The sequence below is a fragment of the Balaenoptera musculus genome, chromosome 20 (assembly GCF_009873245.2).
Source record: "Balaenoptera musculus isolate JJ_BM4_2016_0621 chromosome 20, mBalMus1.pri.v3, whole genome shotgun sequence".
Classification (NCBI taxonomy): domain Eukaryota; kingdom Metazoa; phylum Chordata; class Mammalia; order Artiodactyla; family Balaenopteridae; genus Balaenoptera; species Balaenoptera musculus.
In genome coordinates this window covers 314,630-328,278 of record NC_045804.1, presented here as the reverse complement: position 1 = coordinate 328,278, position 13,649 = coordinate 314,630, and the positions used below count along the sequence as shown (strand labels likewise).

The window sequence follows — 13,649 nt, the reverse complement described above, 5'->3', positions numbered from 1 at the left end:
ACGCGGAGGGCGCGGGGCGGAGGCGCGGGCCGAGCGGGGAGGGCGGGCCGAGAGGGAGGAGCCCCGGTCGCCGCCGCCTGCCGCCCGGCGGCCCGCGCAGCCCGCACTCGCCGCCGCGCATCGGAGTTTGAGCCCCGGTGCGGCGCCGCCCCCCGGCCCTCGGCGCCCCCCGGCCCCGGCGCCCCCGGAGCGGCGCGCGGAGGGAGGAGGGCGGGCGGGCGCGGCGGGCCGGGCCGGCGGGCGGCGGACTATGAGGCGCCCACCATGGTGCGATGCGACCGCGGGCTGCAGATGCTGCTGACCACGGCCGGAGCCTTCGCCGCCTTCTCGCTCATGGCCATCGCCATCGGCACCGACTACTGGCTCTACTCCAGCGCGTACATCTGCAACGGCACCAACCTGACCATGGACGACGGGCCCCCGCCCCGCCGCACCCGCGGCGACCTCACCCACTCGGGGCTGTGGCGGGTGTGCTGCATCGAAGGTACGGCCGGCCCCGGCACCCCTCGCCACGCGCGCGCGCGCCCAGGCGCGCACACACACACACACACGCGCGCGCGCGCGCGCGCGCACACGCACACGCCCTGCTCGGGGCGCCGGCCGGGAAGGGGTGGGCGCGGCCCTGGCTCCGCGCGAGACACAAAGGAGCCGGGGCGAGCGGGCGGGTCCCCTCGCGGCCAGCTGTGCAGCACCTCGCGGTCCCTCCCGACTGGGGACGCCCCCCCCAACACACTGGCCCTACAAACTCTCCGCTGGCACACGCACACCCCCTCGCACACAGACACAATGAAACACACCGAAACTCACGCGCGCGCGCGCAGCCCGAGACCGGAGCGATCCCGAGGGGCCGCGCCAGCGCCCCCGGGGGAGGCGGAGGCTGGCGAGGGGGCGGGAGGAAGCTAGGGTGGGGGGGAGCGGACGGCCGAGGAGGGAGGGAGCAGGGGGAGAGGTTGCTTGGCAACCGGTGTCTGCGCGATTGCTATGGGAACTGGCCATCCTGGGGCGGGGCCGGCCGGGGGCGGGGAGCGCCGGGGCCGCTCCGCGCTCGCTCGAGGCCTGGCCGAGGGGTGGGAGGGGGCGCTGGGCTCCGAGCGGGTCTGGGGACCCGGGTCGCCCGAGCCTGGCGCCTGCCGAGACCTTGCTCCGCCACGTACTCCTCCAGGGGGCCACCGGCCCACTCCTCCCCGCTCGGTGGGGAGGGGAGGGGAGCGTCACCAAGTCTCCCCCCCACCCCCCCCGAGTAGGGCAGCTAGCCCGCCGCCGTCGTCCCAAGGCCGGGAATCTGAGGTAGAACTGGGGCGCGCAGGGGCGACCCGCGGACCGCGAACTGCCTGGGAGGGGCGTGGCCGCCGGGTCCCGGCAGGAGGGACGCGGCGCTGCGCCCTCCAGGTGCGCGGCCGGGCCCTGTAGTAGGTGGTGTACGGATGCAGTGCCTCTGGGGGCCGGGACTGGGTGTCCCCGGACTGCGGGGACCGCTCCCTCCGGGGGAGGGACCCGGACTCCTCCAGCGGCGACGTGCGCCAGACTTCAGCGCCTCCCGCCCGCCCCGCTGCGGAACTTGAACTAACAGGTGGCTTTGTCCGGGCGGTCTGTTCCCCTCCAGGTTGTGCACGGGTTCGCCGCTTGGTCTTGGCTTTCAGATTGGAAAAGGGGTGGGGGACGTTGGTGGAGGGTTCCTCTCAAAAATCCTTGGACAGAGTTTCCTCCTCCTTTTTCTGTAACCTTTCCGCGTGTGTCAACTCCGCGTTCCGTGGTCGGGGAGGTTCTCCTGCACCCCCAGCCTTCCTTCCTGCAGTTCCAGCCCCTGCGAAGAGTTCGGCGGGGTGGCGTCTTCCTGGAGGTTGGTAGGGAGCTCTGGAAGAGATGGCCCTTCTTCTGGCCGTATTTGGGGTCGGGTAAAAGGAGGCTTTGTAAAGCAGGGTCGCCAGGTGAGGTGGCGCTTGCTCCCTTTCTCCCCACCCCCGTGATGCCTATTCTCATCTGGAATCCTGCCCACCCCTGCCCCCCACTTTCTCTCCCAAACGGAGGTGCTTTGACCTTTGAATTTGGAGCTTATTGCCCGGGGTTAAGTGGAGTCTTCCAGGAGCAGGCATGTGCAATCAGTAGTTTGGGAAACACAGCCACACAAAGGGCCGGCGGGCCCACCATCACACCCCCCTCTTTTCTTTCGGAAAAACATCATTTTTGGTTGCAGATGCTCAGATCACGAACACCTACTCCTCTCCTCTGGAGGACGTGCCCACGTCACTGCCTGCCAGGGCACCTGAGTTAGACACAGAGCAAGGGCGGCTGGGCCCCCGTGTTCTACCTCGCAGGCCCCACTGGGTGCTGCGTATGTGGTCCAGTAAGTCGAGCCCCTGTCATGACCCAAGCCCACGCATGTGGGCCCCAGGCCTTCCAGGTTCCCGGTCGAAATTGGAAGTCACTCCTCCATGCCGGCGAGCCTGGCCTCTGCAGAGTGGCTCGAATGCCTCCTTTATTAATTTCTCATCCTAATTAGGATTGATGCCGCACTTAGCATCTTGCCAGCTGCCTTGAGCCGTTTGCACTCGATGTTCATCAAGAGAGCCCCAAGCTGATCTGGGCAGCTGGCTCTGCTGGCGGAGGGAGGGTGGGGAGCTGCCATCTGGGGACTTCACCCAAAGAACTGGGCCGCCTCTGTCATCCCCCAGGAGCTCGGGGGTTCTGGGGGCCAAACCAGGCCACTTCCAAGGGCCAGGACATCCTTGGACCAAGCCAGGGCTGGGAGAGCTGGCTCCGGATCCCTCGGGGTGCGCTAGAATCATCCTGGCAGTCCTTCAGCCTGGGTGGAAACTGCCAGCTTATCTCACAAAAGCACATCGCAGAGTCCGACGGCCGTCTGCCATCTGTGACGTCTCCACCTGCCAGCGAGGGTCCAGGCCGAGACCCGGACGACACATTAACCCCGGGCCGCTCCCTGGGGACATGGTCACCTCAGTATTGGCTTCTGTGTGTACAATGCATTATTTCCACCTGCTCTCTAGCAAAGTACCCCAAAGCATTTCATGGGAAAAAATGAAAAGCTCCAACCTCTAAGCTGAAACTGAAGAAATACTGCAGCGGGCAGCTAATAAAACACCAGTTGTGACAGTGGGACTCTGAAGGGTTTGCTGGCATCTCACAAACAGCAGATTCAGTTCCCTGGCTGTTTCACAGGAATGATGTTGTGAGGTCAGGAGAGCCCAGCCCTCTGTGTACTTAAGGTGTCCGTGCAGGCTGGCAGGGCCGCGTGCAGAAGACTGCCTCTCCCAGACTCACCACGGCTGACCTCGCCCTTTTCCGCCCCCAAAGCCGGGTCTCCCCGCTGCCCCTCCATAGGACGAGTGTCAAAATCCTCCAGCGCACAGAGCCTTGTACACGTTACCGCATGGCACGCTCACAACAGCCCTGAGAGGGTGCCCTCTTCACCTCCACCTGCAGCGTGGGGAACAGAGGCTCAGAGAGGGCAAGGCACTTGCCCAGAGGCACCCAGGTAGGAGGCTGCAGGGCCAGCATCGAGCCTTTGTCTCACTACAAAGCTCTCCCCACTGTGTTGTCCTGCCCTTTCCCAAACATCTTCTGGGTTACCATTAAAAATAGAACCAAGTACTTGACTATCCAGTGGAGGAGCCCGGCTCTGAGGCTGGCTTGCGGCAGCGTGAAGGCATTTGGAAGTGAGAATGTACAACTGATACACAAATTGCATAACACACACTCCCTTCTCGCTTCTCTCTGTTTCTGTCTTTGTCTCTGTGTGTCTGTCTCTGTCTGTCTGTCTCTCTTTTCCTACCACGTTCTGGACTAGCCTGTTCCCGCCACAAACAGCCCTCTGCTTCCTCCGTCCCCTAGACCCCCACCTCCTTCTTTCTTTGCATCTTTGGTGACATTCAGCCCAAGGCTGGGGACACAGGAAAGGAGTAACAAATCTTTGTGGACTTCTCCACCGAAGCTACCACCCACCAACATTTGTTCAGTCTCTAACGCATTCTGGAATCAGGCAAGGTGTAGAAGGTAAACAGGCATTCCGGAGCACGCACTCTGTGCCGGGGACCGGAGACCTCGTGTAGACACGGGAAGGGAAGGGGAGACTCTGGGCCCCGAGGGCAGCAGCTTATGCGGCAAAGCCCCCGTGCCCACTGGGAGCTCGAGATGTTCACGGGGGCTGCCAGACACCAGGGTCCCCGAGCGAGCCGGTCACTGTGCTGTCATCGGGAGAGCTCTGGGCCCAGAATACAGGGTCCTGGCAAAGTTCAGCCTCAGCAGTACCACCCGCCCAGGTCCCCCATAGACGGAGCTGCCGTCAGCACACTTGCAGCTCGGTCAGAGCCTTGAGATGGCAGTCTCAGTGCCAGGGGTGGCCCCGGGCCTGCTGCTTTGTGTCAGCTCTGTCCTGGGCACCTACTGGGGAGGGGGTAGGGAGACCCTGGCCCCTGCGAGTGAGAGGCTCCTTTGCCCCATCATGCTCACTCCCACCCCCGCCCCGCCACGGGCAGCATCTCTCACCAATGAGTGTACCCAAACTTCGTTCACACCACGGCCCCCAGAGGAAGAGAAGGTATTTGCACTGCACCCTGGGGGCGGGGGAGGAGAGGACAGCCATCGGTGACTACCCCGGGGCACCAGCCACCCCAGGCCCTGCCCAGTTCCTGGGGGGCACACTTTTCTGGCACATCTGGAACCCTTTCACGGCCGGTCAGCTGGGAAGCTCTGCCTTATACCACATTCCGGACACAGGCCCGTTCAGGGAGGTTTGGAGCTGAATGCCCTCCTTTCCCCTCCTGCCCCAGGCCAGGCACTGGGCTGGGCGCTCTTCCTGTCTTTCATTTTCTCTTGCAGTAACTCACAGGCAGCCTGTCCAGTGAGGCCCGGGGGGTGTGCGAGCAGAGAGCAGGCTCCCCTCCCGCAGCACCCAGCCCATCAGCTGGTCCCCTCGTCCGCAGGCCCTCCTTTGCCCTGCAGGGTTGCTCGTAACAGCCATCACGTCAACCTCCGTGCAGGACTTAGCATTAGTTTGTATAATTGCCAGCAACTCTGCAAGGTAAATCTTAATTATCTGCCTTTTATAGGTGGAGAAAATGAGGCTTAAGGTAGCCACGGCTCCTGGGTGTCAGGGATGCCTGCCTCTGTCTGGATCACGGTTGAGGCTGAGCAGATGAGCCCAGCTTTCCCGCAGCCAGGGGATGCCCTTTGTTTGAACCACACAGATTTGGGAAGGGACAGGTAAGGGGGCTGCCTTAGTCAGCTCGGCTGCCATAACAAAATGTGATAGACTCAATGGCTTAAACCACAGACATTATTTCTTACAGTTCTGGAGGCTGGAAGTCCAAGATCAAGGTGCTGGGCAATTCGGTTGGTTCCTGGTGAGAGCTTCTTCCTGGCAAACGGCCACCTTATCCCTGTGTCCTCATGTGACGGAGAGAGCTCTCTGTTCTCTCCTTGTAAGGGCACTAATCCCATCATGAGGACCCCACCCTCATGACCTCATCTCTCTAGTCACCTCCCAAAGCCCCACCTCTGAATACCGTTGGGGGTTAGAGCTTCAACATATGGATTTGGGGAGGACGCAAACATTCAGTCTGTGACAGGCCTGCTCTTCCTCTGTCCCTGCTCTGTAGCTGGTGCCCAGTCTCTCATCGTTCAGGAAGGGGCCCTGGCAGTCCCTTCTCATGTCTACCTTCCCTTAATGTCCTGCTCTGTCTCTTCACCCTCCTCTGTTCTTCACTCTTTTCTCTCTTCTGACAAGAAAAACCCAGCTGGAGCCAGCTGACTTAGTGAAGAGAAGCTGGGGATCTTGGTGGACCCCAGCCTGACTTAATGGTCTCGCAGCAGAGCCGGCTTTGGAGGAGCCCCGTGTCCAGGGCTTCAGAAAGGCTCAGTAGGAAACCAGCAGCTCTTTAAAGTAAATCTCCTGGTGTCAGTCTGCTCAGATGACCAAGACTCTGGGGATATCTAGGACGTAGTAACAGACGCAGAGTAGGAAGGGGCCTCAGGTCATCAGATCCAGGGTGTCAGAGAGCCTGGTGGGCCCCTGTCTCCTCATCTGAAAGTGGGGCCTGGCTGATCTGGAACATTCCTCCCACCTTTGTCTTTCAGCCACACAAGCCCCAGAGAGCCCTGCCCACAGCCTCCAGGTAGAACCAGGTTCAGCGTGGCCTTGGTGTGGCCCACAGGAAGCCAGGTTCTCCAGCTGGAAGAGCCTTTGAGATTAGTTCAGTGCCTCTCAACCTTATTTCTGCTAAGACACACGTGTAAAGGATATGTCACCTGCCTGCTGGGCATGCCTCATCCATCCATCCATCCATCCATCCACCCCTTCATTTACTCATGCTCACGGAGCACTGCTCTGTGTCAGACGTGTGGGGCTCTGAGTCACAGGGGGGGACAGGACAGACGTGGCCCCTGCTCTCTTGGAGCCGAAGTTCTAATGGGGTCGCTGACGCTTCCAGGTGCTGATGAGTGTTTTGACGAAAACAGAGCCGGGTCGGGGGCGCTGGGAGAGGCTGGGGAGGGTGGCCATTGGTCAGAGGGACATGAAGGAGCTGTCAGAGGAGGATTGGAGGGAGCACTTCCAGGAAGAGGAAGAGGCAGGCGAGGCCCCGAGGCAGGAAAGAACCTGGTGCGGGTGGCGGAGCGCGAGGAGGGGGGGCGGGGCTCCATCCCTGCGGAGGGGCTGGGAGAGGCCTCGAGGTCAGGGTCAGCACCCTGCTTTATCTGCTTTTTATGACAAGGGATCTGTGCTTGGGGTGGGGAGGGGATGGCGTTGGGATCTGACTTACGTTTTCAGAAAGTCCGCTGGCTACCTGTGGAGAACAGAGATTCTAGGAGGCAGGGAGGCCGCCAGGAGGCCAGTGTGGGCGTTGCTGCAGGTGCCCAGACTGGAAGCCTGGGGCCAAGTGGGAGCAGCAGAGATGGGGGGACGTGGGGGGAAGGCTGGGGCGGGGGCAGGGATCGAGCATAGCTGCCTGGACGGGGGGCTCGGTAGCTGGCGAGCAGCGGTGCTCTGTCCACATGGGGAAGATGGAAGAAGGAGCGCGGCTGGGAGAGGAAATCAAGTGTGAGCCCGCGGGGGTCCCAGGTTTTCACACTACTGCCCAGCCCCCACAGCCAAAAGCGTGCCGGAAAGTTCTGTAGAGCACAGCTCAGGGGAGCCACAGTAGCTCGTACCCGTCCAGGTGTTGTGGGTTCACTACCGCTGCCCTCACGACAGGGCGGGATTTCTCACCCTCGGTACCTTGGAAATTTTGAACGGGATCGTTTTTTCTGCGGGGCTGCCCTGCGTGTTGTACAAGGTTAGCAGCGTCTCTGGCCTCTACCCACTAGATGCCAGCTACAGCCCCGCCTCTCCAAGTTGTGACAACCACAGACGTCTCCAGACTTTGCCAAAAGTCTCCTGGATGGTGGAGGGGGCCCAGGCAAGATTGCCCCCCATGGAGAACCGCTGCTCTAAGGGAAGTGTCATTTCGGTTGAGGGCAAGGGCTGATCTGATTCCGGGCAACTAAAAGGAACTCCACTTATTTCTCTTTCCTTCGAGAAAACACACGGAACCTTGGGGGGTGGGGGGAAGGGGGTGTTGGGGAGCATCTCTGTTAAGGGGATGACCTGGCATCTGCTTTAGGTGACCGCAGATGTAACTGGTACCCGGCTCCATTCCTTTCTTAAGAGTCGTGAATTGCAGGTGACCCAGCTCACCCTGCCTGTCACGCCCCAGCAGGTGTCTACACGGGTGGGCACTGCAGATGTGGCTGGATCCTTCCACTCTGCAAGCAAAGGAAACCAAGGCTGGAGAGGCAGAGGGACTTTCTCAAGGTCACACAGCTGGTTAGTACAGAGCCGGGGGCAGAAGGAGGTTTGGGGCCGTCTGGTTAGGGCTCTGTCGGCCCAGTCTCCCTGTGGGCCGGCACCTGGGTGAAGACCAGGCAACTAGCAACCACCGTAGCACGAGGTGAGCAGCAAGAAATACAGAAGGACGAAGGGGACTCCCTCCCCCTGGGCCTTTCTCTGCTGTCCTTGCCCCATGGCATCTCGAGGGCTCCCTGAGCATCGGGACGGGGCTGGGGTCCAGACAACACACCAAGTGAAGCTCCAGGGTCTTTGCAAAGCAGACGGCACCTCGCCTGAGACCCACGGCTCCCAGCTGGCCCGAGGATGCGGGGTGTGACCTCACACTTAGCCATGCCTGGCCTTGGCATCAGGCCGCCTCCTCCGCCCCTCCCCCTTCCCCGGAGCCAGGATGGAGGCAGGGGAGCCGCCCTGTTGGGATGCTGGAACCAGAGCTGTGCTTGGGTCAGAAGAACCCTCTGACTGTTTCTGCTCCCCAAAACATCAGGACCTCTCCATCACCCTCACGACTACCCACCCCAAACTTCTATCTGTGCTTCAAGTCAGCGTCCTCCGTAAAGTTAACCCCAGCTCTTTCTTCGGGCTCCTTGAGCATTCTGTCCCCCAGCTGCAAAGGACCTCACTGCCCACGGGCTTGAAAGGGCTTTGGATTCTAACTGGAGCTGCTCTCGCCCCTCCCCCGCTCATCACTCCCCTCCCCCACCTCCGCGATTGCAGAACTAGAGCAAGGTCCCCACTGTCACAGCATCCAACCCTCTGTGCCTCCTACCTCACCAAGCCCACGGAGGCAGAGGTGCCCAGCAAGTGCCGTTTATGTGTCCTCCCCCCACCCCACTACAACCCCCTGCCCCTCCATTGCCCCATTTACAAAAGAGTGTGCAGAGGCCCAGGGGAGTTTCTGGACTCAAGCCCAGCTCCAGAGCCTGGAAGGAAAACAAATGATTAAAAATTGTTTGCCTCCCTAGCTCCCCCCGCCATCAGCCTGTCACCTCCTGGCCCTGGGGAGACAGACAGGGGCTGTGCGCTTGTCTCAGCTCACTTTCCCCCACCTGCGTTAGTCCACGTGGAAGTGGCAGTGTCAGGTGGCTCGCACTGAAGTCACATGGGCCTCGGTTTGAGTCCAGGCTCTGCCATTAGTCAGCTGTGTGTCTTCAGATAAATTAGCTAACCTCTCTGAACTGCGGTTCCTTCACTGTAAAATAGAGGCATCATTGAATCAACCCCTGGGATTGTTGTAAAGGTTTTATGGGAAAATGCATGCAAAATAACCCTCATGGTGCCTGGCATCTTGTAGATATTCAAGGTGTGATTGCCTTCCCCTTATTTCCATATTTCCTGAAACTTGGAAGTTTTCCCAGAAAAAATAAGTCACCCAACCTTTGCAGCTCAGCTGAGTGGGGCCCCAGGTCAGCTCACGGGCCTCCAGGGTCTGGGAATGGAGGAAGCTGAGTGTCCCCGGGGATGTTCAGGCCACTGTAGAACGTGGTGTTCTTTCATCACCTCTCAGAGGCAAAACCACGCTGAATGGCTTCTGGGAGCCACAAAATCAGAACCAGAGGGCTCTCAATTAAGAGTTGAAATAGGGTCTAGCACCAAGGCAGCGCCCAGAGCGCTGATGGCGGCCACCCAGACCGCGCTTCCCCCATCCCACTTCCTGGCAGGCACCGGGGCTACAGCTGTGACCTCCAGTGTTGCGGGATCAGGGCTGTGATAAACGAGGAGAGGGTGCCGGGTGTGGAAACATTGGGGCAGGAGTCAGGAGACCTGTGCCTGGTTCTGGTTCTGTCACTAACATCCGGACAGTCTTCTGGGTATCCCTTAACCTCCTAGAGCCTCTGATTGCTTGGCTGTCAAATGGGCAAATGACACCTGTCTTTCCCTTCATCCGTCTCTCATCCCTCCCTCCATCCTCCGTTCTCCTTCCGTCCTTCCCTCCATCCTCCCGCCTCTCTACCTCTGTCTCCCTCTTTCCCCCTCTTCCCTCCGTCCTCCTGTCTCCTAGCACCTTGTCTTCCCCCTCTTCCCTCCATCCTCCTCTCTCCTTGCCTCTTTTCCCCCCTCTTCCCTCTGTCCTCCTCTCTCCTTGCATCTGTTCTTCCCCCTCTTCCCTCCATCCTCCCGTGCCCTCCCAGGGTTGTGCGAATACCCAATGAGAGGGTACTTGGGAAAGTGTCGTGAAAAGCACGGTGGCTGGGCTCCCACAGAGGCGCTGCAGAGGGTACGGGATTTCGGGCTCATTTTCTTGGAAACACTCGGCTTGGCCTCTTTTCACCCTGACACCTCAGTGAGGACCCGCATGCTGGTGGCAGCCTCACCCATCGGATGCACTGCTGCTGGCTACTTTGTTCTCACCTCCAGAGAGTCAGCCGGTCCCCTCTCCCACCCACTTGATCATTCGTGCTCAGGACACACTGATGACCTGCTTTGTGCTCAGCCCAGAGCTGGCCACCGCAGAGATGAGAAAAAACCCCTTTCCTGCGACATCCCCTTGGGATTCCTTATAGACCGCCCAGACCCACCCACAGCTTTCCCTCTACCTGGCTCCCAGCTGCTGTCATGTCTTGCCTGGATGCCCCAAGGAGTGTCCTGACCCGTCTTCCCGCCCCTCCCTCCCGCCCGCCCCCATGCTAGCCCTTCTTCACACACAGCCAGAAAGAGCTTGGAAAAATGGAAATCAGATCATGTCATTCCCTAGCTTGATGGCCGTCAGTGGGGCCACATCCCACTTGGGATAAAGTCAGGCTCCTTCCCTGATCTGCGAAGCTCCGCAGATCTAGCCCCACACACCTCTGACACCTCCCACCAGGGGCTTCACTGTACTGAAGAGTCAGGTCAGGTGATCTCTGAACCAAGTCTGCGGGATGGTTAATGGGACAGGGGCTGGGTGTGTGGCAGGGGAGTCACCGAGACCTGCGTTTGAATCCTGCTCTGCCCTGTGTTAGCTCTGTGACCTTGGGCAGATTCCTTGGCTTCTCTGAGCCTCTGTTTTCTCATCTGTAAAACGGAGATACAGCGGTAGACACCCCCAGCCGATGGAGCCACTCCCCAAGACACAACCAAAGAGGAGTGCCCTGAGAGACTCCTTGGCTTCAGATGGGCTGAGTGCACAAGGCTGAGGGCCCCCCCTCTGCAGGGTGGAGGCGGGGCTGGCCTGGACGCCGGGACATGGCAGTCACCTGCTTGATGGATGGAAACAGCTCCCCTTGTGACGGGATGTCAGGCTGTGCCTGTTGACCCCAGTGTCTTGGTTCCCTGATGGGACCAATGGCACTGGGGCCTTTGTATTGTCTGAACCAAAGTTCTAGACAAAAGAGCAGAGGACAAATTCTCCCATGTTGTTGTATATGGTGTAGGAAGTGTTACTGAGATCCTGAAATGTTGGCATTCTTAGATTTGGTGGGGAGATGGTGGCGTAGAAGGGAGAACGATCCAGAAAATTTTAAATCAAGACTGCCCTAGAGAAACCCAGACCCTAGGACAGGAATAAAGATGCAGACGTAGAGAATGGACTTGAGGACACAGGGAGGGGGAAGGATAAGCTGGGACGAAGTGAGAGAGTGGCATGGACATATATACACTACCAAATGTAAAATAGATAGCTAGTGGGAAGCAGCCGCATAGCACAGGGAGATCAGCTCAGTGCTTTGTGACCACCTAGAGGGGTGGGATAGGGAGGGTGGGAGGGAGACGCAAGAGGGAGGGGATATGGGGATATATGTATACATACAGCTGATTCACTTTGTTATAAAGCAGAAACTAACACACCATTGTAAAGCAATTATACTCCAATAAAGATGTTAAAAAACAAACAAACAAACAAAAAAACCCAGACCCTAATAATGGGTCACGTGCAAAGGATATAGAATGATTGGTGTCACCAGGGCTGTATTCATGCACCCTTGCGTCATTTCACGCTCTGCTGTCGCCATCTTGAAATTCTTAATGATTTTTGAACGAGAGGACCCCCATTTTCATTTTGCACTGGGCCCCCCCAAAATTCCGTAGCCAGGCCTGGGTGTCCTGTTCTGTCCCCAGAGAAGACTTTGATTGGAGGAAGGGTGGGCCGGGTAAGCTGGAACTGGAGGGGGTGATGCTGGAGGGTCCTGAGTTTGCACGGAAGTTGGCGGCTGGGGCGGGGGGGGGGGGAGCAGGGGGCGTTACTGGAACCACCTCTCTCTTGTTTCCTCCAAGGGCCCCCGCAAACAGCATGCAGGGCCGGGGCTGCCTTGGAGATTGGAGAGCGCCTTGTTAGCGTTTATGGGGCACCTGCTGAGTGCCTGGCTTCGTGCTGGACCCTGTGCGTACAGAAAGGCCTTGGGGAGCTTATTGTCCGGTGCTGGGGAAGCCACGGGAGAAGAGGTGGCAAAGTGAGGACAGAGCCTCAGAACACATCTGGATGTCAGGGCCTCCTCCCAGGGGCTCCGCTAAGGCCTGTTTCTTAGGGTCGTCCGGAGGATCAAGTGGGAAACACTCACGGCGCTCTGCGTACACCTGCTTCGCCGTAGGCGCGAAATACACAGCAGCGCTTATGAGTGGTGTCTTGGAGGACGTCTGGTGGACGTGGGGCGGAGGGCCCGGAGCCCGGGTGCGTCGGGCTTTGAGTCCAGGCTCTACCTCCCAATGGCCTCCGACCGGCCGTTGCACCGTCTCTGAGCCTCAGTTGCTTTCTCGGCAAAATGAGTACGTGAGCAACACCTCCTGTGCAGATTTGCTGGGGGGGCCGAGGTGAGCTGTCCGCGGTCGGCCTGGGGCTGGAACACACGCCCGACGCCCCGGAGGCTGCCCTGTGCCTGGGGCTACGGGAGGGCCCACCGTGAGGGTGGGGCTTGAGGGGCGCGTCCAGCCCATCAGCAGCGCCCAGACCACACTGCGAGCTGGGAGGGGAACGGGACTCCCCGAGGACATCTCAGGACACCCAGGCTTCCTTCCAGGGGCGGGACAGTCCAGCCAAGGCCGTGTCACCAGCTCGTCCGGCCGCGCAGTGGGGGGAGGGTGCCCCAGGCTTGCTTCCGCCGATAACAAGCGCACATTGACGCCGGCTCCCCGGGGCCAGCGTGCCGTTCCGGCTCGCATCTGAGCCCTCGCCCGAGACATTTGCTCGCTTCAGCAGTTTGGCATGTCATACAAAGGGGCTCTGATTTCCCCTGATGTCCAACTCCTCTTGCATGAAAAATAGCTTTTGTTATCTTTCTGCCCACGGATTCCTGCATTCGAGTCAAGGCCAGACGCCTGGGGGGTGGAGAGGCCGCACCGGCTTAACCACTGGGAGGGTCTTCCTTCTCCTGCCTGGCGGCCCCTGTGGCCGGTGGCCGCGGCCCTGGCGATCCGGCTCCCGGGGCGTTGCCTGCGGGCCCCTGGCCTGTCCCCCACCTTCACGCTGGTCAGCTCCTCTTCCCACTCAGTGGCTGTTTGTGATGTGTCCCCAGGGTCCTTGTTTGGGTTGCCTCCATCCCCACTGTCCCCACCATCACCCCCTCCTCCGAAACCCAGCTCCTTTGTTCCCGCCCATCCCCCAGTTCTCCCCGCCCCGCCTTCTGTTTCTTTCTGTCTAACTTGTGTTTCTGATTATTTCTTCCCCTTTTCCTTTCGAGTCTGCCATACTTAAAGCACAGACGCCGTCTCCTCCTTCCTGTTCAAGGCAGTTTTTTGAAAGTTCTTGAGACATTTACTAGATAAAAATGTATTCTTTTAACTCTGCGATTATTAGGAGGGTTATTAAACATGAGGAGAATTCTATTAAATAGCAAATTGAGTGAGTCAGACACCCACAGATGTGAAACCTCTAAAGGTTATCTGGTACAAAATAGAT

At 59.5% G+C, this 13,649-nt stretch overlaps 1 protein-coding gene across 1 annotated transcript in view; it reads left to right on the top strand.

Annotated features, from left to right (window-relative positions):
* The first annotated feature begins 243 nt into the window (after nucleotides 1–243).
* Nucleotides 244–13,649, top strand: part of CACNG4 (calcium voltage-gated channel auxiliary subunit gamma 4) — a 57,268-nt gene continuing 43,862 nt past the window's right edge. Inside the window, exon 1 of the mRNA XM_036838366.1 lies at nucleotides 244–484. Coding sequence (XP_036694261.1) covers nucleotides 265–484 — 220 coding nt within the window. The 5' untranslated portion in view covers nucleotides 244–264. The remainder of the gene's footprint in view (nucleotides 485–13,649) is intronic.